Source organism: Gasterosteus aculeatus, chromosome 17, assembly GCF_964276395.1.
Source record: "Gasterosteus aculeatus chromosome 17, fGasAcu3.hap1.1, whole genome shotgun sequence".
NCBI lineage: Eukaryota > Metazoa > Chordata > Actinopteri > Perciformes > Gasterosteidae > Gasterosteus > Gasterosteus aculeatus.
The window spans coordinates 18,376,832-18,404,823 of NC_135705.1; the positions used below are offsets into that span (position 1 = coordinate 18,376,832).

The following is a 27,992-nucleotide window of genomic DNA, read 5'->3' on the forward strand; positions in this document are numbered from 1 at the left end:
CAATGACAATCTGGACAGGCCAATAGGAGCTATGGGAACACTCATAGACAAAAAATATCCTAGCCTGTGGAGAAATGCTTCGTTGTTGCAGATTAAGAAGTACCTTGTTCCTTGTTCAAGCAATCACTGATACATACATGCACAAATGCACAAAAGTGCATACATACAAACATACTATTTGTATATACGCATACAGTCCACCGACACATATTAACACTTTTGAATACATGCATTCACAGGCGTAGAGGAAATTTCATAATTCTTGCTGGTGTGTGACAACCCAGTCAAAAGAGGAGGAGGAGGCGGAGGAGGCTTGTGCCATGCAGAGTGGTGATTGGCCGTTGCCATACCAACAAGGGAGGGCCTGGTGGGGTGGGAGGAGTCGGGGGCTGATATAAAGCCCTTGGAGCAGTTCTGCTCTCCTGAGCAATCCCCTTCTGTATCTTTCTCTGTGTTTAGTCTTCCCCGTCATCTGGCAGCGAGGCAGCTCGCAGTGCTTCTGCTGTAGAGGACGGAGGGTGAGTCGGCGCAGGCAGACGAGGACAGGCCGGTCCAATATTTTTGTCTTCATACTTGTCTTCGAGTCTTCTGTCCATCACAGCGACGAGGGATCTGTCTGCAATCTTGTGGATTTTACCTCAGTGGCAGTGATACCTGGGAAGGAGAGGGAAACCCTCCCGGATGACCTATGCTCCTCTGTAAGTAGCTGTGCTGCTCCACTCATGCGTTGTTATGAAGACCATGAAGTCATGGATCAGGATTTGGCAGGGGAATGCAAATAGACAGAGGCGACATAGTGCTGTACTCTATTCATTATTTCTTCATTCTGTTAGTTCGGTCGACATCTAAGGGGTGTTACTATATATGTAGTATACAGAGACATACACACGCACTCTCTTTTTTTGGCCTGAAGCTCTCTAATGGCCCTTGGCATGTCATTAAATTCTGAAGTTAGGTCGTGGTGTAAAATATCAAACAGGTGTAAATTGTATAATAACGACGAAAAAAAGCACACATTTTTCAAAAACAAATTATTGGCCACATTAGTTCTGTAACTGATGAAAATCCACAACATCAAGTCATGCTGTTACTTATGAATACGATATACATACATTCCGAGCATGGATGCGTATTAATTTGGAAACGTACGATGCCTCCGTTTCCACCGCTGTCACAAGAACATGTTACGTGTGAAAGCACGACACCCACAAACCCTCATCTACCTCTCCGATGAGCCTCACTCACGCATTAGTACTCCCATGTAAACGGACACTGGGCCAGTAGTAACGCAGCAAGGGCCTATCAAATGCACTGATGTGTGTTCATAGCCACTCTACACACAGCACTGTTTACCTATAAGGCCGTGTGGGTGTAAATGGGTGTAAACTTTCCATGTGTACTGTCCACAGACTGGGCTATCACGCGGCTGTGGTTTTAGACTAGTAGCTCCGTGTTTTATAGGTCTTAGTGCATTCACAGACAAGATATCCTGCTAATTTCAAATTGTCGACCATATCTACGGCTGATAACGGTTTAACAAGAACGATGTTGTTTTCAGAGAACCCTGGAAAGCCAAATATTGTGTTAAGCGCGGTCTGGTGGAGAGAAGCCTTTTGATGAGTGGTTGGGCAACTGCCTCCAAGGCTATGCGTAGGAGCATATAGCCAGTGTTTTATTTGCGCTTTGCATAATTGCAGGCCTCTGTCTCGCAAGGTGCTAGTATGGTGCTGCAGCTTTGAAAGCTTATTAGACGTTAGCTCGCACTCCGTCAGAGAAATGCTGTGTGCGAGCGGTGTGAGGTAAGCTGTGAGTCACGGAGAAGCTCCTGTTAGGAGCAGGACCATGAGCCAGAACCCGAGGGAGAAGTCAGCCAACGCATTGGAAGAATCACACACACACACACACATAATGTGACTTGAAGTCATCTGACTGAAGTAAAGGTCTAAAACTCTGATTCACGTTTTTTTACATTAATCTGAAATTGATTTGGAACTCAAGCCATGTGTATCTAATTAAATGGTTAATGGTTTATTTGTCTGCCATAAACACTAATTCTGAAGAAAATAAGACCTAATATCTGGGAAATTAGGGTAAAATGTGTCAGTCGGACAGGCGATTAATACTTCATTCATCTCCAAGACACTGGACATTCTGCCATCCATGAAGGGATTAGCTTTGTGTTGCAAACCGGTTCCTCTTTCACATTCAAATTTACAAGCAAGTTTATATCATTACACATCCACAGATCAAGCCACCCACCTTATAAAGGCGTTACTGAGAAAGTACCCATTATATTAAGTGTATTGTAGAGCCTTGCTACTGATTTTAGAAGTTGAGGCGCCTGCTCGTAAAGGAAGATGGCAGAAACCTTCAGTAAGTAATGCTAACAGTGGCTAAGACCTTTTCCGAAGTCCAAGCAGTCACATTTATTTTTATTTTTTAGGGAACGCAACCATTTATATTTTTAAAAAATGCAATGCTACTGCTAATACTCAAGATCCGTCAATTCATTTGTTAAATTAAGACGCTAAAGTCCTGCGTAATTAACGAGTTAGGAGCAATAACCGGTTGATAAAGTCACGTCTAGGTATAAAAAGGACATAATGTGAAACAGTGGAATTCACATGTACGTTATCAAGTTATGTAAACACATGCTCTGACTGCTCCGGCTTCCCTTTGTTGTGTCCACAGAAAATATCAGATTTACGAGATTGAACACTGTAGAATAACGCGTGGACTCGGCACTTTTTAGAATGCTCGAACTGAACTCGATGTTAAATCGCGGAAAGCGATTTATAGTTTTACAGTTTGTCCAGTTGGCCTTGCTGAATTAACTTCATGCTTTCAGTCCCAACAGACAGAATAGACTGAGCACGTTTGGAGATGACCACTGTCTATGCTGCTGTTGTAATCTCTTTATCTTCTATCTATCACCCAAATCTTCCTTCTGGATTATGTTGCGTATTAGAATTCATCTGAGGATGGACTCATGCCAGAATGCAAAACAACTCAATTAATCAATTAAAATGCAAAAAATATTTTTTCTAAACAAAACCTAATTAAGACACAAATTGAATCATAAAATAATGTTCATTGAATGGAGACCTTATCGTCTCCTTTCCCTCTCGCCTCTCCGATGGCACTCTGACGTCGGTAATCTGTGTCCATGTGCATGTTTTGGAATGGAGGCTCAGGTGTTGACAGTCTGCAGAGAGAGAGAAAGAGACATTGTCGGAAGGAGTAACCCAAAGACTCATCAAACATCCAAACACACTGCAACAAACAGATCGCTCATCCTGTTTATTTTGGACTGCCTGAACATTTAAAGTCAGATCAGCTTTATCATCATGGAGCTTTGACCTTTTGCAGGTGCTCTTCTGCAAGACCGCTTCAACTGTCACCAGAAAGCCTTAGGCCAATTCACACAAAAGGCGGAGTACATTTGTCACGCCACTGGTCTCTGTACGAATACGATGCGACTGGAGCGACGTAAGTTTGGGATGTCATGTCGAGTTTGAGGCGAAATTGCGCAAATTAAGCAAAAGTCGTGAAACAAAATGGCGTGACGCTGTGGCGCGGTTGCTTATCAGCGTTGAGATGGTCCTCTTGTTGTCACGGACGTATGATGCAAAAGCGGTGAAATCAAACTGGCTAAACGGCTACCCTCATGTGCAGACTCATCATTCATCAAGCTGTCTGCTCCTACGGATGCTTTTTTCTACCGGTGGTCCGATGCGAGTAGGACTTCCACCAACTGGTACAAGGTCGTGATGTCCTCCATGGTTGCGTGATAAGCCACGCCCCCTCTTCCTTCACGTCGAGCGTAGGTGACGCGAAAATGCAAATTGACTACGCGGCGCGTCCCATTCGGTGTCAATGCAACTTCAGGCTGGAACATGATAACTCCATGGCCCAAATCTGCTTAACCTTTTCTGTCTCTTCTACAAACATGATAATTGGTAAATGATTAGATTCTTTAAATACTCTTCTTTAATGTACTTTTGCTGTTCAACGCCTGCTTATGGAGGAGGATGATACAGACACGTGACTTTCGTCCGTGGGGCTGCTGTTGGCAACCGCCTAGAACCGAAACGTGCTGACGTACTTAATTACATGAATCTAACCGAGGTGTTTCGTTGCTTAAACAACAGCTTTTACACAGTGGAGGCTTGGGGATCGCCCACTGTGTCCAGAGCTCGTTAGTCCCAAACACCAATAGTGGCAGTAGACCAAAAGCCCATTCGTCCTGCAGTACGTTTTCATAAAAAAAGACACCCATGGCTGATCATGAGGCCTTTTATTCTAATCACACATCAAACGTCACAGTATGACTTTTTGTGAAGACTGGACTCTTTTCTTGGCGTTCATTTATGTTTTGTGTTGTTTTTTGACTTCTCTTTTGTTGCAGATCACTTCCTGCTTTGTGTCTCCACCCTGCTTCCTCATTTTTTTTTGCAAATGTCCTTGTTTGGCTCTGCTTTCACCTGTTACTGACCTCATGTCCTTGTGTGTTTAGTTGTCATGCTTCTTGTGGCATTCAATGCCCTTTGCGCCAAGCGTTCAGCATTCCAGGGTTGTTGTTTTTATTCTGAATTATCGCCTTTACGTGTGAGTCATCTCCTCAATAACTCAACCTATTAAGAGTGCTAGCTGAATCAATCCATCTGTGTTTGAATCCAACTCACATACGAATGAATACCTGTGAATCTCCAAACAAAAGCAACCGGCACGACACCGTGCTAGTGACGTTGTGATACAATAGGCCAGTCTGACGTTGACCTCTGCACCGTTGTTGTCCACTCACAGCCACCGGACACAGTAGATCAACTGTTCACATGGGGACAGGGGGGGTGACATGTAGACACACACACCGAGAACACAACACAGGGTTTGATTGTTAACTGTTGTTGTTTATTTTCCTGGTAGCAACCACGTCATCATGAGCACCTCTGTCTTTGTTGTCCAATTATTCTGAGCTAACACCCGATGATTGAGCTTGATAAGGAGCCAAAGCCAGTGAGGGATAAGAGGATACCTGTGTCATGCAGAGAAATGGACCATCGAACAAAGCAAATAAGGCAGCGATTGTTGTCTCGTGCGGCCCAACCAAGAAAACGAAAGGTCACCTTTATTACGATTACAGCCACAAACCGAATATGACGTGTTTAAACACACGTGCTGTGCTTAACGTTTATAAAGATGTCAATATTATGCTGCATGTTTCATAATAGATAAGCACAACATGCATAGCTAAATGTATTCCACAACACTGAAGAGAGGGATGCAGGATTGACCATCAATGTCTGACGAGGCAGGAGGTAAACTAGTTGCCAACTCGGTAATTAGAACCGGTTAACTATGGAGCCAAACTCTCATTCATGAACTGATTAATGTGTAGAAGCACCGTGGAAGTGGAATTTTTTTTATAATAGGTCCCCTTTAAGTTCCTAATACGCAGTGGATTTCACTAAACATTTCCCTGCTGTAAAATCATATATTATCTCAATTACGGTACGTTTGGTAGTTTGACGGCCGGATATCGGCTCACAAATTGGATCAGTTGCAGAACTAAAAACGCAGCAGCTGTTATGAAGTGATTCTCTCTCACCACTCTGTTTTTGTGAGGCAGCAATATCAACACCATGCCGCTCCTGTGTTGCACAAGCAAAGCTGTACTTTCGGTCTGTGTGAACTACTGGAGCACGCGGTAATATCACCTCAGGCCTAAGTTTAGTTCTAGTGCATATGACCAAACACACACGTAGACACAGATCACACAGACAGATGTGCCTCTCTTACACACACACACACACACGGCAGATGCTCAAAGAACAGAGCAACATTTTCATTTCATTTTCAGATATAATTGAGGCATGTGTTTGTGCTCAGTCTGGTGTTTCAGCTCTTTCATGCAGTTCAAAGAAGCTGATTTTTTGGGGTATTGGAATTCTTAGAATATTTGCTTCCATTCAGATACCTTGCCTCCTTGCTTAGTGTCCCTGTGTAGGTACAGTGTAATTTACCCTTTTCTTTTGTGAAAATGTTGCTTCATTGTTTGTGTTGCTGTGATCTTGAAGAGGCCAAGTTATCAACGTAAGTGGTGACCACTATCAATATGACTCGAGGCTGAAACAAAAAAGATCCGTACGGGTGTTCTGTCGGCCCGCTCTCTTCATTATCTGGATTAAGTGTTGGATCTGCCGAAGAGCAGCTGTACATCAGCACTCTGGCCGGCCTTGTGAATTCCGCCTGCACAGAAAGTCTAAAGCCTTCTTCCTCAATCATTCTTAACCCATTGATCTGATTATCATATGTCATCTCTTTCTATTATACTAGTTTTCAACACTTACATGCTCCTCTGATAGTTAACCTATCATCAGGTATGTATGATCATTGTAGACAATCAGTCAGAAGACCCACCTTGAGCTGGAGAAAACTCCCACCCAGCAGTAAATGACTCTTGCTAAGGTCAGTTTTGAAACAGAAGTCAACTGCACATTTACTGCTTACGGAGGGAATTGCGCATTACAGGACCAGAAGCGCTTTCTATTTCTAGGAATTTAGACCACACAGACCGTGTGGCTGCTTCACCTGCTCATTGGACATGATCTTGCGTTAACGACGTTAATAATAGATTTCTAAAGGCTTCTCAATTTCAGAATTAGAAATCATCCGTTTTCCCTCTGGGGATTATTTGCTTCCAATGTGGCTTTTTGAGTTGCTTCCTTCACACCAGCAATTTATGGCTGCCACCCACATTTTTCTGGCTCCGACAATCCTTTTGTTATTTTTATTGAACTCCCTGGTCTTTGTCGCATTCCTTAAGCTTTTTTATCATGGGGCTTTCTCCTCTAAAAACGCAACTAAGCTTCTTCTCGGAGTTTCCCTGCCTTATTCAACTGAACTAAAATGTTTTATCCGTCCAATCATCTAAAGACAAAAATGAAAAATAGTCTCGAAAAGTTAACCCACCTTGCCCGAAGTTACCTCTGGACCAGGAACCATGTCTCCATGGCAACTATCACTGACACCTGCTGGGGTACCAAATGACAAAAGGGAAAATGTGGCTCTTAATTTGTGGCTTGATATCGTGGAGGGAGCGCTGACAAGCCAAAGACTTCTGAAAAAACCATGGCAACCCATTGGAAATATTTAGCAGGGAGAATCTAGTCAATCGGTTTGTTTTTTTTCAAGGAAACTGGTGGAGCCTGTGCTGCTTTTCATATTGGGATTAATTAGAAAGCCCGGCAGCATGTGGCTGGTGTTGTTTTCAAATTCTGAGTCTGTGTGTGTCCTGGAGACACCTAATGTAGTCGGAACTACCACAGATGTCCCTTGAACGCCAGGTGTTCATGTTTCTTTATTTATTTACCACTTTATGACCCTTGGCACAATTTTGCGTTGCAGTGGCTGTAAATGGTAAATTTCTTTTTTTCTGTTGAATTCTTAGGAGGAAAATAATTCATGTTGGAGTGTAGAGAGCTTAGTGATGTTACGTGTTTTTTTAAGTTAAAAATATATATATATATACTTATATATATATATATACCCACAGTTGATTGCAAATGAGTCCTCCTTAAAATAGTTAAAAATCAATCATTTCTATCATCAGCATCGATATAAGTTTTACTACTAGCTAACTCTAAGCCACAGTTGTGGAACCTGAATACATGGTTTTGCACTCTAATTGTTTTGTAATCTAAGCAGGTTGAGTCACAAAAAGACACCTTGTTATAATCCAATGTTGCTTTCACTGCTGCACGCAAGCACTTTCTGTATATTTCCATAACTATGAAAATACCTATTTTGTTGTTTGCTCATACTTTCTGTGTGTGGGTCATACTCCTGATTGGACCTAGTCAGCTGACCTGCACCGTGCACACATTGCACACTGGTATCTGCTAAACACGGCCGTATTTCGAGTGAGGCCTAAAAATAACAGGAGCAAGGGTAAAGTCTTGCAGTAATTAAACCCCAGCCTCCCAACACACATCGCTCAGCCTTTTAGGGAGGGCTGTGGCTATGATGGGAGACAGTTAATTGATCAGTGGCTTTCCTGCTTTTTTCTGCCTCATTATCAGATGACACAGACAACCATCTTGGGTCCAGCTGCACAAAAAGCTGCTTCACAGCGGCACAACATGAAGGCATTGCAACAGGGCGTCTTTACACTCCAGCTCCTTGGATTAATGGTGTACTTTATCTTCTCTACATACTAAATGCCCATTCTTCGAGAAAGGCTCAGTGATTGCGTTGTAATTAATGTATTCTCTGACTGACGTGTTGATTGTACATCTCTTGTCTATTTTTTTCTCTTAGCGTCGGTGCCCCAACAACCATGAACAAGATGAAGAACTTTAAGAGGCGTTTCTCCCTTTCTGTTCCCCGGACTGAGACCATTGAGGAGAACGAGTTCACAGAGCAGATAAACCAGCTCAACATCCGCCACACTGAGGGTAAGAACCCCCCGTTTCACTGACCTCCAGGAGGATTGGATGAAAGTGGCACACCAATAGGCTGCAATTCTCTGAATTCTGAGAGTTGTCATTGGATTTTAATGGTGGCCACACAAAGATGTCTTTTTTGAACTCATATCTGAGGGATTTTTGGGGGGTTTTACTAGCAACAGTTGGCCCGACAAAACCATTTTATAACCAAAGAGGGTTAATTACGCACGTTCAAAGTCCTGGAGCCTGAGCTTCCCCAATTGTGTCTTTTTCTCCCTCCATGCAAATAAACAGCTTGTGTCTAAAAATAGAGCGCAAGCCGCAATCTCGCTTTGGTTTCTAATACCAAATACAAAAGCCCTTCCTTCCTCCCCGTGTCTGCGGCAGAACCTCACAGATTAACCAGTTTGTTTTTTTTGGGGGGGGGGGGTTCCGGTGATACGACTGGTACCACCACCGAAGCTTAGCAACAGGAGGATCAGCAGGAATCAAAGGGAAATGAGGGCCGTGCCGGTGAGTGTCAGGAGGTGGGAGGGAAGTAAGGAGGGGGGGGGGGGGTTGATGCTTGATGCACAGCAACTGAATTCATTCGGCATAAGGGTTTTGCGAGTGTCCCTGCAGTTTGAACACACAAAGAGATGAAATAATAAGAAATGTCGCTCATGGCGGTTTGCTTTAACAACGGGCGCAAGGCTCATACGTCTGTGTGCTTCAGATCGATGGCGCGGGACCTGCGGTGGTCTCTCAGAATGATCTGAAGCTCCCGAATGTATGCATGATGTCCTATGTCTCATGAGACCTGATCACCCCCCCCCGAGAACATCTATCTGCATCACTGATTGCTCCTGAAGGTCAGTGGAGAGGTAACCAGACAGGAGGAGAAAGAGAAGAAGATAAACAACCGAGTAAAGAAGAAAGAGGCAAGAACGAGAGAGAGAGAGAGAGACACGACATTTTCTCTTTTCTCTGACTGTCCTCTCTCCCCACTTGAGGGATTGTATTGTGCTGCCCAGCGTGATGCACTGCTATGTGGAGGGTAATGCCATTGATACTGTAGGCATTGAATAAATGTATTGTTGCTTGGTGTTGGTCTACAAAAAGCAATGGACTGTAATTTCAATACAACCCAAGACGTGAGTGATGGACGCCGATGACGTCAGGAGACGTGGTATGAAGAGCGACAAAGTCTGTGAAAGGATGCTGTTGCAGTGCATGCATTGGTCAAACAAACACAGTACTTTCAACTGGTAGAGCAGTTTTCAAGTCCCATGTGAGACCAAAAGGTTTTATTATCTTCTTTTTATTAATGGATTTTAACATTTTAATTCTTTAAATTCAGTTGAGGGGGGCATGTAATATAAAAGCATCTTGTGTTTCTCTGTCCCTCTCTCTCATATAGTGACTGTACCTTAGTCGCTCTGCTTCAACACACACACACACACAACAAACAGTGCTGTCCATTATTCTGTGGCAAAGGCTAAGCTACACATCCGTTTGTCACTCGTTTCTATAGTTACTTACAGTTAGATGTTGTAAACAAAGGGGGGTCGATGGGGGAAAAAAAACAAAAAACAACAACAATAACAAACCTACATGAGATTCTTAGTGTGGGAAATCCCCAGTTACACCAAAAGAAGACATTGACACTGGTTTAATAGCCTCTCCTCATGGTTGCTATGTACTGAAGAAACTATGTACATAATGCATAATTGCGCAGACAAATCTTATTAAATGTGCAGCTAATGCTTCAATGCGATTAACTACTTCAATTTCATGAGATTATTGGATTCCTTTCACATCATTTCTAATATTTAAGACCATGAGTGGCTGATTCAAACTGACAAAGGATGTCCGTTAGTCTCGGATCAGTGAGCTCGATGAACTGATTAGCATCCCCTTAAGGCTCCACATGCACACATCACATCAAGACACAGCCATGAACACAAAACTACACCACAGCTGTTGATTGAGTCAGACGTGTTTTTTTTATTCATACAAACACACGTATACTCCTCAGAGCTTTAAAAATATGCGTGTGGCTCAGCGTCATCAGTGGTAGCCAGAATTTACAGTCTGATAGGGCGAATCCCCTTGTTCTCTTTCCATTTATTAGTCCACTGAAAGCTGTTCTGCCAGGTTCCCACTCAAATGAGCGACCGTGACACATCAACGCTTTGATGAAAGCTTCTTTATAAACACAGTCGAATATTGAGTGTCCCTGCAGAGAATGTGCTGGGAGAAATAACTCCTGAAGTCAGTTGATTTAATGAAAGATTTAATTATGAAAAAGGAAGAGAGTTTTCTTTCTCTTTATTTTGTTGACATATTATAATTAAGGCTTTTACGGAGGGTTATTCTTATTATCTCTTTTTTGTAGATGTATGTTTTTGGAAATAAAATATACTAACTAAACCCTCTGTAAAAACCTTAGGAATAGAGATCATTAAAAAGCATGAAATCACCTTGCACAAAGTCACAAAGGCTTTATAGTCAAGCTGGTGTGGTTTCATTATCTCGGTTATGTTGACTGGCTGTTGTCCAAAACACACTGGCACTCCCAGTTACCAGCTACCATTCCAATCAGGCAACCCTTCTAAGCTTCACCACATAATACCTTAGCCTTCACTCAGCTGAAGTGTATGCAGACGTTATTATTAGTTTCCTTCATAAAGGATTTTCATGGTTACTTTACTTTAAATGGACCACCATGAACGTATTTACAATGCAGAGCAGAGGCGTAGTGACACTTGTACATCTGCGATAGCAACAACAACCTTCCAATCACAGGAGGCAGACTCCTCTTTATTGTGCATTTAACCCTTTTTTGCAGCCACTGCTGGTTGGTAGAGCAAAGTTTTAAGGCTCTTTTGCTTTGGCTTCATGTGTCAGAACTGAGGTTGCCGCTTGGCTTGACCTATATTCATGCAATAACAACAGAAAGTCCAATTCAGCACAGCAAACGTTAGGTGTTGTTTATTATCACACACCCCGATGCGATAACGCGTCCACGCTTGTCAATACAAACCTTTTTTTCTTTTTCTTTTACTCATTGGGATTTATTCTAACGTTACTTGTAACTTTATACCCTAACACCCTTCCACCATTATCTCATGCCTCACTCCTCTTTCTCCCTCCCTCTGTAAACGCAGTGTCAGTGGAAACACCACAAAATCATCATGTGGCGGACCATAATTGGATTGTGTTTCTCCCCGAGATGTCTGGGAGGCAACCGCCCGTATCTCTCACTTGCGTGCTCCTGTCAGCATCGCCTTCAATGACTCTAATTAGCATCCAGGGATCAAAGGAGCGCCATAGCTGCGATATTCAAACGAATAGCAAACAGGTTGCCATTTCATCCCCCCCGCCCATTTAGGCTGTCAATCAATCTCACAAAGAACTCTCTTGCGAAACCATTATCCCAATGTGAACAAGGAGCTAAAGCGCCGCGTGCTTCACCCTGGTTGGTAACGGCAGACATTCTGTACACGCACATGGCGGGAAGATGCCGGTGAGGCCGGTGAGACGGTCACTATTGAAGCGGGTGATCAAATGGCAGCTGAAACCTCTACAGCGGGCAGCATTCAAAAGACACCGACGAGACATCAAACGAAGATCAAAAGGCTATTCTTCCCACCGCGGAGGCTGGACGGCTGTCACACCAAAGTGCTGGTGTGGTCCGAGTATATTTTTTGCTCCTCTGTGGTCTCGATGAGACTCATCTCTAAAAAAAACGAGGGGATAAGAGTCCTTTTTTCAACAAGTCAAGCAGCGTTTTTTAGCAAAAAACGTTTGCTGTGAAAGCAGTTACAGTTGCACTGCTGACGCGTTGCATGTTAGCTACGCGATAGAAGGCTGTGACTGACCCACAGCACAGAACTGTCGGTGTCTTTGACTATTGACAGGAAAGAAATTGTTCTGTCCAGATGGATGGATGGGTCACTGAGTGGGACCTCTTTCGGACGCAGTTTGAAGTTGGTTGGAATTCATGATTTGCGACCAGGGATACATTTCTTTCCCAGATGTTTAAACATCAGCTCTCGTTCTCTGTGGCAACTCAATCTTGCAGTAAATGTTTTGATATGTACAATATATCTACATTACATACACATCAATGTCAGAGGGTGAAGTAATATTATGTAAATGAATGCAGCACACAGGATTCACGGGTGAGGTTTAGGGAAATTATTCACACAATTCAAAAAAGAGCAGACAGGACAGGGGAGGGTTGAGTCAGTATTGATTTTTGGGGAAAATCAACCACATAAAAGTGTCAAGGGTGCGGGTGGGAGGCAGGACTCAAGACGCAGAGTTCAAAACAAAAGGGACTTTAATTGTCAAAAAGGTATAAGCAAAAATCCAAGGGGCAAAAACACACAGGATCCAGGGGAAAAAAAGCAGGCAACATGTGTGACGAAAGACAAGGACATGCGTGGCTAAAGACAATGACGCCAACAAGTGACACAAGAGACACACGGCTTAAATACACAAGGGAGGTGCAGGTGATTGGACACAGGTGGAAACTATTAGACGATCACAGGGGATGACGGGACAAGGCAGGAAGTGAAGTTACCCGGGGACACGAGTGGCAGAAAACTACAAAATACAACAGGAAGTGAACCACACCGTGACAAAAAGGACTTTGCAATAATTTCTTCATACAACCATCCACAAAAATATACAATTCATTTTAAACTTGGCTCTGCTTTTGTACATCAGATAGGAGTAGTGGACGAGAATGTCAGATGTGATCATATTATATAATTATATAATATCATATAATTATATTTCACAAAAGGCCACCAGTTCATTCGTCCAAGAGGGAACTTTTGCTGTGTTTTTTCCGAAGCACCATCAGTGCCAGTCATCCACCCTCAATCCAACAGTATGTGGTGTTACTGACCTCTGTGGGGGCCTCTGTTCCTCCAGTAAATGCTGCGTAACATATCCAGCTGTGAGATTGGCAGTCGAAAACGAGCTCCAAAGACCTCAGATTTAAGGTCACGCCTAAACAATAACTAAATCTAATGTCTTCCCATGTAACCAGTTCTAAACACAGCTGAATGACCTGTTTGCTTTTGGATACTTGAAGAATGTGTTGACCATGCCACTGGTCATTAAAGCTGTGTAATGCTTACATCTTTTCCCTGGCAGGCCTGACTCCGGATAGGCTTGGTCCTCCATCTCATGATGCCAGTCCATTGAGTCCCGAGCCAATGACGCCGGAAGCCCAGTCACCTTCACAGCCAGACCTCCACGACAAGGCCGAGCACAAGCGTTTCTCCGTAGAGGTATGTAGGTTGTCACAGTGATTCTGGATTCATGTGTTGCCCATCGAGCACCAATTGAAAACTGTCACGTTTCAAGTGAACGTTGAAAGCTTGACAAATCATCTCGACGTAGGAACCACTTTGTTCTCCTGGTCAAACGCTTCGCCGAGAGTAATGTCTTCATCTTCACCTCTGCCAGCTCAATTAGGATGAGTCACTTCGGGAAGATTTTATCCCTCCCCAAAGCACCAGACCTTTTCTTTATTAGAAATGTGAAGTGCACAGTTCCACCTTTCGTAGAATGCCCCCCGGGAATGAGTGGGATTCACTTGGAGTCTGTCTCATGCTCCAAAGCAGACAGTGGGATGAAGCGATACCACAGGGGAGTCAGAGCTCAGGAGGGATTCGAGACAGACAGACATGATGTGCAACAATAAGTGAGCTTAGAAAGTCTGGATGTCTTCCATCAACAAGCAAAGGAAAGATACATTATGTTCCCCCTGTCTAATCAAATGGTCTACAATGGTTGTAATTGGTTAAATCGTTTCAGCGGAGAGTTCCACCTCTTATCCTCTGGAAAAGACATACAGAGCAAGATTGAGTCATTAGGTCATTAAGTTGCTGTAGTGGAACAGCACCTAATGAATTAGTGACTTTAGTGAGTTAACATTAAAAAGCCTTGCGAGCCAATGGCACACCCACACAGGAATATCTCCTTTGACTAATTAGTTTCTTCTTGCAACAAAATAGTTTCAAACTCATTGCGACACTCACATTCAGCCTTAGCAATGATAATCGAAAGTCAACTCGAGAACGCAAAGTTTGTGTAGTGGATTTAACTACATTCAAGATAGTATCAAGCCACTGAGGGGCGAACAGGAGGACGTTTTTGGACACGTGTTCTAGGCGAGAAAACATTTATTACGGTCACCCGGTCATATTCATTACATTCTATTTAACGTTCTATTATTCTATTTAAGTCACATCAGGCTCAGCCTGTTCAGGTCAAGAAACGTCCGCTCGAGACACGGTCAAAACACCATCGTCTTCTCGTCCACACACCTGTCCCATCACTTGGCACTCACCTGTACGCGCACATCAATGTGCCTGTGATTCAAACAGGAAAACTGCCTTTTTGCTCCAACAGTCCGATTGTTTGCAATAACTATCGTCTGAAAAAGTCAGATAATCTCTTTACCCCATCGCCCTGCAGGGCGTCACTAAGCGCATGTCTCTGCCCATGGACATCCGCCTGCCTCCGGAGTTCCTCAAGAAGCTGCAGCTGGAGAGTGAGAACCCACCGCTCTGCAAACCCATCAGCCGCATGTCTCGGCGTGCTTCCCTGGTATGTGCTTTACATCACTACATATTTATATACCCATCATGTACAAATAACCCTGTGCCTGTGTCTTGTGTTTGTATTTCATGTCATATTCAACCCTGTAGTTTGCTTATCTAATCTCACTGAACATGAATATTGTTTCAGCAACCATGTTGGCCTCTTGTTTGTTTTACAATCCATTTCATAGATTACAATCAAACCAGTGAATATCCTGGATCAAATAACAGAACAGTTTTTCCTCTCCAAGCTTGTCTTATCGTCTCTCCTTCCTGCTATTATTACATGTTCTGTCCTCCTTTATTAGTTTTACAATGAGGCATTAATCAGGTTGATTCAGTAAATGGGGATTTACGCAGTAGACTAATGTTTGCAAATAGGAGGCTTTGGCGGTTCCATTGTTTGATCTGAAGAGAGAATCGTAACACATCGACGTGCTTTTTTCTCCTTGCTTGCAGTCCGACATCGGCTTTGGGAAACTGGAGACGTACGTGAAGCTCGGCAAACTGGGCGAGGTTTGTCCCTGCTAATTACTGACACATTCAAGTGTTAACACGCGGTCAATGCTCATGTACAATATAGCCTACTCGTGTTTCTTGCATTAGTTGGGATGCAACGTGAATAAAAACACTGTGTGTGCTGTTTTACTCTGCACACATCTATCGGCCCTTCGGGGGCTTTAAAGGTTGCACGACACGGCCTGCGCACCTAAAAATCCACAGGATTCATGTGGGAACAGCTGTTGCCTCAAGGAGGAAGGAAGGATTAGTGACAGACGCCGTGCGCCTCAGTCCCAGTCACAAGGCTCAGCTGCAGATAACAGCGACGGCGCGTGAAAGGACCTGCTTTTGTAGTCAATTGTCACAAATGGTTAACTAGGCAATCTCCTGTTTACTACTTTTCCTTTTCTTAATATCTGCAGGGCTTTGCTCTCTTTTCAGCTTGCGACACCTACAGTCGACTACGTAATGACAGGAATTGTCAGCAGTTCAAACCTAGGAACAATATAGGATAATCATGGGCTGTGATAAGTCAATAATCAGATATAATCTGACCCTGAGGAAGGAAACAAGCATTAAATGAATGGATTAAATCCATGCCTGTTTAAGAAGCTTATGCTTATTTTCTAAGCCACTTTAACATCATTACCATTGCTATTGATAGAAAAAAAGGCATAACTGCTGGTAATTGAGTAACAGCTTGTTAAAATATTTAACTATCAGAATGTCAGCTGTGTGTGTGTGTGTGTGTGTGTGTGTGTGTTCATAGGGGACGTATGCCACAGTGTTCAAAGGGCGAAGCAAGCTAACAGAAAACCTGGTGGCGTTGAAGGAGATCCGGCTGGAGCACGAGGAGGGAGCACCTTGCACTGCTATCAGAGAAGGTACTGTACACACACGGTAACAAGCTCACACGCTCACTGATGTAACAGCATTTTGCTGCGGCCCACAGGGTGATAATAATTCTATTTTAGGTCAATCCTACCAGAAGGAAGTGACTGGAGCACAATTTAATCTTATTTGACAGTAATCATCTGTCTGACTTAAAACAGGAATCGATGCATTTTTGCATATATAATGTTTACAATGTATAGTCTTGACAACGTAATCATTAATGCAACGGTATACTAGAAAAATTAGCACAACGTATGGAATTACAATGTAGAATGTAATTCGAACACTAGATTTAAATTCAAGCGCAGATACAAAAACCTCTAACCTCTTATTTCCCAAGGACCAAACAGTTGAGATTACAATAACCCGCTGATGCAGCAACTCAACTCACCTTCTTCTGTCCACGCAGTATCCCTACTGAAGAACCTGAAACACGCCAACATCGTCACTCTGCACGACATCATCCACACGGACCGCTGCCTCACTCTGGTGTTCGAGTATCTTGTGAGTTCAGCTCAGCGCGTGTGGTGTTTTGAAAAGGTGTTGACCAAACACAAATATGCTGTGGGTAGATTTTGAGTGTGGACACCGTTGCCGTTGTGTCTTCCAGGACAGTGACCTGAAACAGTACTTGGACAACTGTGGGAATCTCATGAGCATGCATAACGTCAAGGTGAGCCAATCGCAAGATCCCTGGAATTGAACTTTTGGAAGATTGACTTTGAAAGAAGGAGTTAAACCAGTTGACAGGAAACTTCCATTTTAGAAATTTGTATTTCAAAAAGATGCCATTCTTTATCCTCATCTTCATGTCTTTTTTTTTGTCCCACAGATTTTTATGTTCCAACTCCTGCGTGGTCTGTCCTACTGTCATAAGAGAAAAATCCTCCACAGAGACTTAAAGCCTCAGAACCTGCTTATCAACGACAAGGGAGAGCTGAAACTAGCCGACTTTGGTAGGACTCACAGCTCATTTACATAAAGCATACATTAACATCAATAAAGGCAAAGGTGGCTTAAAACATGCAGACACTTGGGAATGAGATAGCAGGTTTATTGTCATAATCGCTATTCAATTATATTTTGCTACTGCTCGCCAATCTTCAGTCCCCATTACTCCAGCACCCTTGCTTGTTGTATCCTAGCAACAGTGCCCCTATCTCAGAGTTTTTCTCGATTCTATAATGGAAGAGGGTAGTTAAACCCACAAGCATACCCTGACTATTTAAGTGATAGTTTTGATTAAAAAGAGTGAGCTGATAGAAGGACTAATCCAACATTTCTCATTATTAACACAATGTGGCCATTTAGAGGCTATTATTACATGAGCTGTTACTGACCACAGCTTATGGGTGTTACGAGCAGCTCCAATTTAGAGAGCACATTTCCTGGTGTTTGGGGGGGCTAATCCGAGGGCACTGGCCTGACTGCCAAGGGAAAGCTTTTACATGGGCTCCTACACATTGCATTTTCAAATCCTTAACAAGTTGTGGTTTTCCAGGACTTGCGAGGGCCAAGTCCGTCCCTACCAAGACCTACTCCAATGAGGTGGTAACTCTATGGTATCGACCCCCTGATGTGTTGCTGGGCTCTACAGAATACTCCACACCAATCGACATGTGGTGAGCAGATCAATTTGGATAATTGATGCATAGTTAACCAACATGTACTTGCCTACCAAAGAAAGGCCACCTGCAAATGAGGCCTTGTGAATGCATAGAAAGGTTAAATGGAGAGCATCTTTCTGGACTTGTTACCAAACAAGGAAGCTGCAGGAAACTAGTATCAAAACATCCATCAAATTGATAACCAACGTGCTGAAAGGGTCCAGTTTTACTTGGTAAATCAGCTGAATAACTTGAGCATCGTCCAGGACACCCGTTAATCATTCATACAAAATCTCACAGGTTGTTAGCAGGGAGTTGCGTCACGAGTCGTAAAACGGACCATAGCTCATCTGTCTCTCTCCTTATGTTTCATATTCATTAACGTCCAATATGGCGAGAAAACCTGTGTTCTGTTGAACCATTGAGGATTAAATGTCCAACGGCCCTTTGTAAGCTCACCTCGCTACTCGTCTCTTCAACATATCGTCCAGCATTAAACCAAAGGCTTCACATATGTTTGCACTTAGTCTGCGCTCTTTGAAGTTTGTGTGTGTTCCGTGTTCAAGGGCTCTTTTTGTTTCGGTCCTGCTCCCTCCGTGTTTATCGTCTCCCTCCTCCTACAGGGGTATGGGCTGTATCCTGTACGAGATGGCAACCGGTCGTCCCATGTTTCCTGGTGCCACAGTGAAGGAGGAACTACACTTAGTTTTCAGGCTTCTCGGTAAGATGGCAGACGATTATAATAATAAGCAAGCGGCAACGGTAATATATGGAGTTAGTACAAGTGGTTTCGATGTCAGTGTTCTGTGGCAATGCACATTTGAACATTTCTTTGTATTCCAGGTACTCCAACAGAAGATACCTGGCCAGGGATTAGTAGTAATGAGGAATTTAGGTCTTATCTCTTTCCTCAATACAGACCTCAAGCTCTCATCAACCATGTGCCAAGGTAACACTTACATGTGTTTTTACGTGTACTGGGGGAATGCTTCATTCTGATTGTCTGCGAGATGGTAAAAGACACCCACTAAACTGTCCTAGTGAAACAATACTTTAGATTGTATTTCATAATGTTATGTCTGGCCTCCTCCAGCATTCATAGCAATACCTTAATAACAAATAATGGCCAGTTATTAAATATCTCACAATTTTTGTGTGTAATCCTCAAAGAGAACATGTAAAGACCCTTAGCGCCCAAATTGGATGGGATAGGATAAGCTTAAGTCCAATAAACAGTGATCATTCAGCCAAGAGGTCACTGTTCATTCGCCACCAAACAGAAGTCAACGTTGAGGTTTTATTTTCTGAAAACATCACTCAGAGGTTTTGTCAAATTTCTTCTCAAGATTTGAGAGAATTATAAATCTGTACCAGTTGCTCTATTGGCTTCATCATAAAACTGTTGTTGCTTTTAGTTTGAAAAAAAGCCATGTTCAAATAATGAGAACTGTACTTTTTCTCTGTCTCAGATTGGACACGGAGGGGATCGACCTGCTATCTGCTCTACTGCTGGTATGACACAAGAACACAATGACCTTCACTCCCCCAGATACGGGAATGGACTGTGACTTCAGAGATGGACCATTCAGCTGCTTTTTTGTATTGTGATTGCAGTATGACACCAGAAGGAGAATCACCTCGGAAGACGCTCTACGCCACTCTTACTTCCTGAGTCTGGGGAATAATATACACAATTTGGCAGATAGTAAGACAGAAGCACACACAATGTCAACACATCTTTCTAGCCTCTTGGGTGTATTTAAGGTCCAAAAGCAACAAAGTTCTCTTTGTTATTGGCTTCTAAGCCACTTATCCTTGATACTAAGTCACAGGGGGGCTGGAGTCAATCGATCGCACATCAGGCAAGACACGGGGGGACACCCTGGTTTGGTCGCCAGTCAATCGGAGGGCTGACACTAAGACACACAACCATTCACACCAGGATCCACACACCTTCGGGCAATTTAGAGTCACCAATCAACCCGATCTCCAGAGCACGTCTTTGGTCCATGGGATGAGGCCCGGAATGAACCCGCGCCGACACGGGAAGAACATGCAGACTCCACACAGAAGGGCTCGTAGAGCAACTTCAACCGCCTGCACTTAACAACTAACTCCGTACCCGACACTTTGTCCAACACCCACACATTGTGACAACATTTTTACAAAATTGGTAGAAACTGGACAGCCACTTTTACATTTAAGGTCTTTTTTTCCTCTGCTCCTTCTCTGCTGTCTTTGTTTTAGCTGCTTCAGTGTTTTCCCTCAGAGAGCTCCAGCTCCAGAAGGACCCAGGCCACCGCAGCTCAGTGTTTCAGCCTCTAGGTAAGGTTCCTGCACTCAACCTCGCAACGTGTTATAATCCACTACAAGTAATTGCGAGGCCCTCGTTTCTGTTCTGCACACAGTGGGTACAGCATTAGACTCGGTAATGGGTGCATGCTATGTTTCATATTACACAGGATGAGCCTGACAAATAAAAGGCTTTGAGTCTGTAATAATATTTATGGGATACAAACTGTTAAAGTGTGCCGAACTGCCTGGAAATTAACAGATTTGAAAGAAGCTCTGTTTTTTTGGGACTGCAACATCTGAAATGTGAGCTGTACTTTTCTAATTAGCATTGCTCTGCAAGAAGCCGGCATGCTGACTTTGTTTACTTTGACACAATCCCACGGGTATGAAGCTCAGAAGAACTGAAAATAACATTTAAATCAACAAGGTGTCGTCTCTATGAAGATAACTATCGCACATTTAAATACTCACTTCATGTACTTAATCGCAAACTCTCAAATTCTAACAATGCTTCAATGCACACAATGCTTTTTTCCTCTGGTTACGCTCATGCACCCACACCTAATCAGTAAAGATTACATGGAAAGAAGGTATTTTATGAAAAAAGCTTCAGTTTTTTCTCCCCAGACAAATATACTGTATCATCTGTTTCAATTGTTTCCTGTCAACGCTCAGTAATCCTCCTTTTAAATAAGTGCAGCTCCAATTTGCCAATCTGCAGGTCGAGGAAAGAACCGAAGGCAAAGCATCTTCTAGAGGACTCGGGGGAGGGTCGGAGCCACGCGTAGACGGGAAGCTGCCTTTTCCTGACCACAGTCCAGAAGCCAAGACAGCTCAGCACATTCGAGAGCATGCTCACCTGCATTACGTCTCATTTCCAAGGCAGCTGACCATGAAGACACAAATGGTTTCTCAGTATATACTTGTACTGCATTTGACTCAGCTGAGATACACTCTCCCTCCACACACATAGCCTACAGTACATTTGCACACATTTTGCACAATCACCCACAGTGAATACTTTGCCATTACTTAGTTACACACACCAGTGATTTATTTATCCTATTGATACAGACATACATGCATTTCTGACCAAGATCTCAGCCATAAGGGTCCAAACTAAACCCGCCTTGCATACACATACATCAAGCATGTGTAGTTTCCATCCAGGGCACGCCGAGGGCTGTGGCCATTCAGGGTGGCCACCACATCTGGAGCCATCATTCAGTCTCAGTTGTACAGACAGAAGGTGTGTGGTGCACGTTGAGATCAGTTCAGTTCAGAGTGAAGACTAGTGGGTTCAGCTTGTTTTGAAAAAGTACTGAATGTTTGCCGTACTAAAGTTTAGGCTTCTTTTCACGCAACCCAACCGCTAGAGAAATAGATTGGCACTTTACGTTTCTCCAAACTATACTATACGTTCAACATCGACATTTCTAGACCAAAAGAAACGTAACAATAAAACGTAATCCAGTAACCAACCGTAATGACGTAACAACCTACGTGACAACCGTAGCAACAGAAGTTACGTAAGGAATTAACAACCGCCCTTAGCGGGCTATCAATATCTAAATGTGAGGTCAGAGATACATTTTGGCTTCTCGCAGGACACAAAAAGTGGTCTCTTGAATAAAATTACAATGGTTGTAATGTAGTGATAACTTTTAATCAATTTTCTTTCCACTACACCGTTAATTGCATTTATATTAATTTTATTTCCTGACATTAAAATCGGGGGATCCAAAGCCTTCTCAGCATTGGAAGTAATTCTAGATGAGAAATACTAAGGATTTTATTTTTTATTCTGTCATACAAGTCACATTTTAAAATATTTAATGTAAAATAATATTTAAATAAGGGAGTCAAAGTTACCTCATGTTGCTTAAACCTCCCAATGAACAGAGGGTTGGCAACAGTAGCAGAGGCCTTTGGCCAAGGAGTTTGTTAGCTATGAATGAGCTGACTGGGTAACTAAGGAGCCAGCTTCTTAAACGGTTGAATAATAAAGCGTCAACCTCAGAGTGCTTTTGCTAATGCATTACATCAGCTAGCTGTGATGAAATGACCAATATGGCAGCAATGGGTACGTTGGGTCATCCAGAAGTCTTATAGTTGAATATACACAAGGACTGTAAACACTGAAGAAGTAGTACACTGTTCATTTACACTTCTACTCACAAGAAACAAACATGGAACCCATGAAATCTGATGTCCTCGTGGACGTGAGATGTTGTAACATTGATCCACGTTGAAGGCCTTGCTGAAGCGCCACGTTCTTTCAACTCACTGTGGGGTTGTGTTCCACTGTTGAGAGCTCACACTCCCTCCAGTTCTTGAAGTTGCCTTAGTAAACTGTGCATGAAATTTTGGCTTTGTGAAGAATCTATATTTGATCTAGTGTAGCCAATAAGGCATTCGCTTTGTGTGTGTAATTCTTAGTCTCCTATTTGCACAAACCAAAAGTGTCCTCTGCTTCCTTCCCTTTGTGTCTTATGTGGTTTCACGACATACCAAAACCCCTTAACCCTAGAACCAGTCAACTGGGAAAGTATGTCTAACAATCCATCACTTTCTGGTAGCAAATCTCTCTCCGTAGTACTCACCATTACCCCTTACCTCTTGCACAGCTCTGTTGCCACGGACCATCTTTGGGCTGTGTGTCTATAATTGGCAGTGTAGATAAGTACAGACAGACAGACGATACTAGAAAGTCTACTTGCAGAAGTAAAACGTTCAAATCATCCTTCTACAATGTCCTTCGTAGTTCCCTTACGACTGAAGCCAGAGGTTGTGCATAATGTATGCCATGGAAGATGAACCGCCCTCCCCACACAAAAGTGATGGGGGCTCTCGGCAAAGTTGCACTCCACCTTTACCACCTCCCCATCCGCATTACCTGGGTGGACATCCCAAGTCAGTCGGAGGCCAAATTACTTGCATTTTATCTTGACGCAGAAGGTTTGATTGTGGGAACTGTTTTAACACTCGGTTAATGTAGCAAAACAATGGGATGTCGGTATAGGAAACAACAAATATTTTAACTACCTGCCACTTTGTAGTTAAGACAACGCAAATACTTCAGCTTGTAAAATTGTTGCAGTTAGGATTATAAGACAAAACTACTTGGCTAGGGTTAAAAAACGTCTGTTACATATCTTAAATATTGTTAGTACTTACTATTGTTAGTAAAAATAACTGAACATTCTCTTTCACAAAACAACACCACCTAAGGTCCCCTGAGTGAAAGTCCTGTGTTTATTTGACCCGTCTGCTACCCATCCCTCGCAGCCTTAGCTGTCCTCCCTAATGCTAAGGGGTCGGTCCGAACATCTATTAGGTTTACCGTGGCGGGGGGCTAAACGCCTGCCGCATCTCATGCAGATGCTAAAGGGTGGCTTCATGGTACCAAGAATGTCAAGCCAACTGACCAAGCGGCGGTATTTGACTCTTTGGAAGTGAGACCAGGCAGGCAAAGCGACCAGAGGCGTCGGTTCGAGTTTGAGTGTGTTACGTTACCCGTGCTTTCACCTGGAGCACTACAGAATGGTGTTTGTGCAGGTCAGGGGAGGACAATGTTCTTCTACGATTAAAGGGGCGCGATAGCAGAAAGATTGTTCTACCTCTGAAGGTGACTAAAGTCAGAATCATGTTGTGTGCAAGGGAAGGTGAAGGCAACAGGGAGAGAAATTTAGGAGAAAACACGCCGAGACCTCAGAGGGATCTCTAGCTGTGGATGTTACACTTCCGACCTCCTCCTTCCTTCAGTGGCAGAAGTATTACTCTTTGTTTAGTCGTGGTAAATGACGCTATTTTAAGTACTGTAATGAAAAATAAATAACATATATATGTATTTTAACAGATGTTTTCATCTTTCGCAGTGAGTTTTTTGCCGTTAAAAAGATAGAACACTATTTAAGATTAAATAAAGAAGATGTTTAAATGTTTTATAAAAGATACAATTTAGATTTTGTATAAGATGTGATATTTTGCGTGATTTGTCTACACTGTTACAAAATGATAAATTTTATGTAATGTGACAGCTATCGGGCATATAATTGATGGAACAATGGATTTGCAAATGAATAAATAAACTATTGAAATTATGGCACACAAAATGTCTGGTCATTGCCTTTGGCCTCTTATGTACTTACGACAGAATTTAGTTGTGGAAGCACACGGTACAAAGGCAGGTGTACAGTGACATACATGAACACAAGATGGTGCTATCGGGTTACTGCGCGTCTGCAGGATCTCACCTGACCTTTTCATATGGATGCGGAGCAGAGGATACAAGGCAGCAGCGGTAATGTTGGGAATTCAAGCAGAAAAGCACGACGAGCGGGAGAAATTATAGTATGCGGGTAATTATGTATTATTTATTATATTAGAAAAATATCTGTAATGTGAACTGAACGCATTGTACTTCTTGTAGCCCATTTAATAGTTTAATACACGTGAAATACATACATAATGTAATGTGCAATCTGGGGTTAGGATGCTTGAAATCTTTTTATTCCCAATGAAGGATTGTTCTGAAGGCTTTTTCTCCTGTCAGGCTCAAGTTTAGGAGCAAAGAATGTCGTAGATGGTCGACAGATAGGAAAGTCCTGCCTGGCAACCATTTGATTTTGGACTTTATAAAATGAGTTACGCAGCCAATCACATACGGCTGTAAAACAATAAACACTATTGATTGATTTCCTCTCTTAACCGCTTTAAATTTAATTTAAAATGAACTACTACTGTGAAGGTGAATCATGTTCTCCTAAATGAAATAAGAAGAAGATTACCTTCTCTATCTGTACTAAGTTTAAGTTTTTCGTCTTTTAAGGCTTTTACTGTCACGCGCAGCAGGTTGCTAGGCAACGCGAGTAGCAGACAGAAAGGTTGATGACGCAAACAGGAAGTCTCCCCGTAGGTCAGACCGTCCCATTTCAGGGAGCGCTTGGTTCAGCCTACGCGGCCGTTGGAGGACCAGCCCAGGTCGACTGCGAAGGCTGGTTCCTCATGAGGCCCATGAATTGAGGCCCTTTCTCAATATGCCTGCCTGTGTGGCCGTGTGTTCTCCTGGACTCCTGAAACGTCATCAGTCACAGCACTTTTAATCTGTTGTCAGAAACTGTTGTTTGTTCACCGCCAACGTCAAGTTTGTTTAAGGGCAGTTTAGATTTATAACTACATGTTTGAATTGAACTTAAAGGTCTTTACTTTCCACCCAATTGTTTGCTTGTCTCTATCCACAGTGCGCAGGCGTGTTGTGCTGTCTGTCATTCTGCATTAAAAACTAACATTTTTTTACTTAAAGGACATGTGAGGAGACCTGGACGCCATAGAGAAGCTCCAAACCGGCTGCAGAGGGTCAGCTTGTACCCCCATCCATTAAACTGTTAACTGTTTCATTGTTGTTACTGTATCAAACCTCTTTACTTAATGAAACCTTTATAAAGCAATGCACTGTGACGTAATTCTTTCATCCAGTTTGAATAAATAGTATATACACGCCTGTAATATACCTAATACAGTATAGTTCCTCTTCATCTTCTTTAGTAAGATGTTTGACTGGATAGATATTCCATTGTGCATTGGATCCAATGAGATCATTTGAATGATTATACTTTAGTACTTTTTAAAGGGTCTTAGTTTTTCATTCAGTGTTGTTGGAGTACGCCCACTGTGTGCTGCAGGCATTTCAAACACACTTTAGAGTGTTTGTTCTGTGTTGAATTGCCACTTTTACACCTGGAAGACGTCATACAGCAGCGCGGACCTGAGAGCAGGCAGGCAGTGGGCGGTACCTTCGGGACAACCAGCCAATCAGCGCCCGGTCCGATAGTCGCCCAACTGACAGGAGACCGTAAAGTGCCCTGAATGAGACTGAATGAGACTCCCGGGAAGCTGTTTCCTTTTTCCCCGGTAAGAGTCCTTCCTTCTGATACAACTCCTCAGTGCAGACACGAGCGGCTTGCAGCTGCTTCGGGAGGCCGACGTCCTCTGAAAAAAGGGCCGACGTGATGCTGCTGGACGAGCGGATCTGGTCGCTGTTCAAACGCCACTGGCGAGTAACGCTCACCTACTGGAGCGCGTTGTTCAGCTTCGGCCTGTGCATCGCCTTCCTGGGACCAACCGTCCTGGACCTGAGGTGTCAGACGCAGTCCACGCTGCAGCAGATCACCTGGGTCTTCTTCTCGCAACAGTTCTTCCTGCTGGTGGGCAGCAGCCTGGGAGGACTCTTCAAGAAGACGTGAGTGGGATGTGGTCTGAGAGGACGCTGCACCTCCACCGTGCATTGTATTATATCTGATCACATTTAAAAGAGTAATGTTGTGTGCGTTACTACCGTACTGTAGTCGTGATAGTATGTCTCTAACAGCTCAACACAACACATTCGAATTATCTCAACAATTATTTCTGGTCTTTTGAATATTTTGTCCCTTCCAAAAGTTCAAGCCAAGTTTGAATATTTTGGAATATATATGTAATTATGCCAGTAGGAAACATCCCTTTTTGTTTTGTTAAATGCATATAGTATATCACAACAGGAATGAGGTAGAAACCCTGGGAAATGTTTTATAAATATACTATAATATTCTAAGATACAATTGAAAGAAAATCTTATTAAAAATCGGAAATTGTGTGATTAGAAAAATGTAAAGTTTGCTTGGAGACGTGAAAAAAGCCCTGACCTTGAGTTTGAAACTTAATATAATTGACAACATTTGTCAGTTTGTAGTATTTTAGTGAACACTTTGAACCTTTTAACTTTTAAAGTTACACTGTGTTCCCAATTTGATTAGCAAATCCAAAACATTCAAATGTAACGCGCACTGGTTGTTCCAGGTCTGTGCCTTCATATATTAAGCACCCAGTCAACCGCTTCTGTGTGGGCAGTTCACAGTGAGGTCATGTTTTGCTGATGGGAATGCCGTTAGCCGTGAAGAAATGTGTTCACAAACTAAAGTATTTGACATGACTGTTGAGACAGGATCACTCGTCCTAGTGGTGGTGCTCAAAGAGAAGTTAGAGTTGGTACCAGTCCACTCTGTTCAGTAGATATTGAAATAAATAATTTGAAAAAATGTACTTTATCTGCTGGCAGTGCTTGAGGGAAGACATGGTTGAGTCTGTAGAATTAAATAAAACAGTATAAAGTACCGTGTAAAGTAACTAAATATCACAGCCATCCGTGTAATTTCTGTTACATACTGTAGTCTGGGCCAAAGCGGTGGACAAACAGACAGAATGTGGTTCTGTCTGGATGTAGCAGTTACTTACTACATCCACCCTCTCAATGTGTTTGCGCCCTTACAGTTCCAGTCTGTGGGTGAAATGTCCCAAACAAACTCAAAGTTTCCGGGGACAAGGTCAAAAGCAGTGGAGTGGAAAGTTGGCAAGAAAGGAGAATACAAGGTTAAGATAATGCGGAGGTGTGGTATTTAAGTGGTAATGGGGCAGCAGACCATCAAGGTCACTTCACTGCAGGAAGAAAAACAAAGTGGAAATTCCCTTTTTCAGTCAGCCGTGTTTCAGTTACAGTATTGAAAAAACATAATCACTGACTACAACACTAACATCATCATCATCATACAAACCAAGCTCTGCCTGAAAAGGTACATAAAAGCACTTGCCTTCTGCTTTTGGGGTCA

At 42.9% G+C, this 27,992-nt stretch overlaps 2 protein-coding genes across 3 annotated transcripts in view; both read left to right on the forward strand.

Moving 5' to 3' along the window:
• The first annotated feature begins 423 nt into the window (after nucleotides 1-423).
• On the forward strand, nucleotides 424-24,464 carry cdk18 (cyclin dependent kinase 18). 2 transcript variants are annotated; one of them, XM_040204502.2, is made up of 16 exons: nucleotides 424-698; nucleotides 8,320-8,456; nucleotides 13,599-13,735; nucleotides 14,928-15,059; nucleotides 15,512-15,568; nucleotides 16,323-16,437; nucleotides 16,857-16,951; nucleotides 17,058-17,120; nucleotides 17,280-17,403; nucleotides 17,949-18,069; nucleotides 18,678-18,775; nucleotides 18,898-19,003; nucleotides 19,524-19,566; nucleotides 19,669-19,759; nucleotides 20,302-20,379; nucleotides 21,071-24,464. In XM_040204502.2, the coding sequence occupies exons 1-16, from the start codon at nucleotides 682-684 to the stop codon at nucleotides 21,103-21,105; spliced, it is 1,449 nt and encodes a 482-aa protein (XP_040060436.1). In that variant the 5' UTR covers nucleotides 424-681; the 3' UTR covers nucleotides 21,106-24,464. The 2 variants fall into 2 exon arrangements, with proteins under 2 accessions (XP_040060436.1, XP_040060435.2); XM_040204501.2 differs by lacking the exons at nucleotides 20,302-20,379; nucleotides 21,071-24,464 and having other exon boundaries at nucleotides 19,669-20,121.
• A 1,701-nt stretch (nucleotides 24,465-26,165) lies between these two features.
• The window catches only part of slc60a1a (solute carrier family 60 member 1a), a 118,045-nt gene continuing 116,218 nt past the window's right edge, over nucleotides 26,166-27,992 (forward strand). Inside the window, exon 1 of the mRNA XM_040204076.2 lies at nucleotides 26,166-26,590. Within this exon, the coding sequence (XP_040060010.2) occupies nucleotides 26,361-26,590 (230 nt within the window). The 5' untranslated portion in view covers nucleotides 26,166-26,360. The remainder of the gene's footprint in view (nucleotides 26,591-27,992) is intronic.

Excerpts from the sequence above, each read along its gene's own strand:
- cdk18 (XM_040204501.2), top strand. Across the intron at positions 15,569-16,322 it reads AGCTCGGCAAACTGGGCGAG|GGGACGTATGCCACAGTGTT; the intron begins GTTTGTCCCTGC and ends GTGTGTTCATAG. Across the intron at positions 16,438-16,856 it reads TTGCACTGCTATCAGAGAAG|TATCCCTACTGAAGAACCTG; the intron begins GTACTGTACACA and ends CTGTCCACGCAG.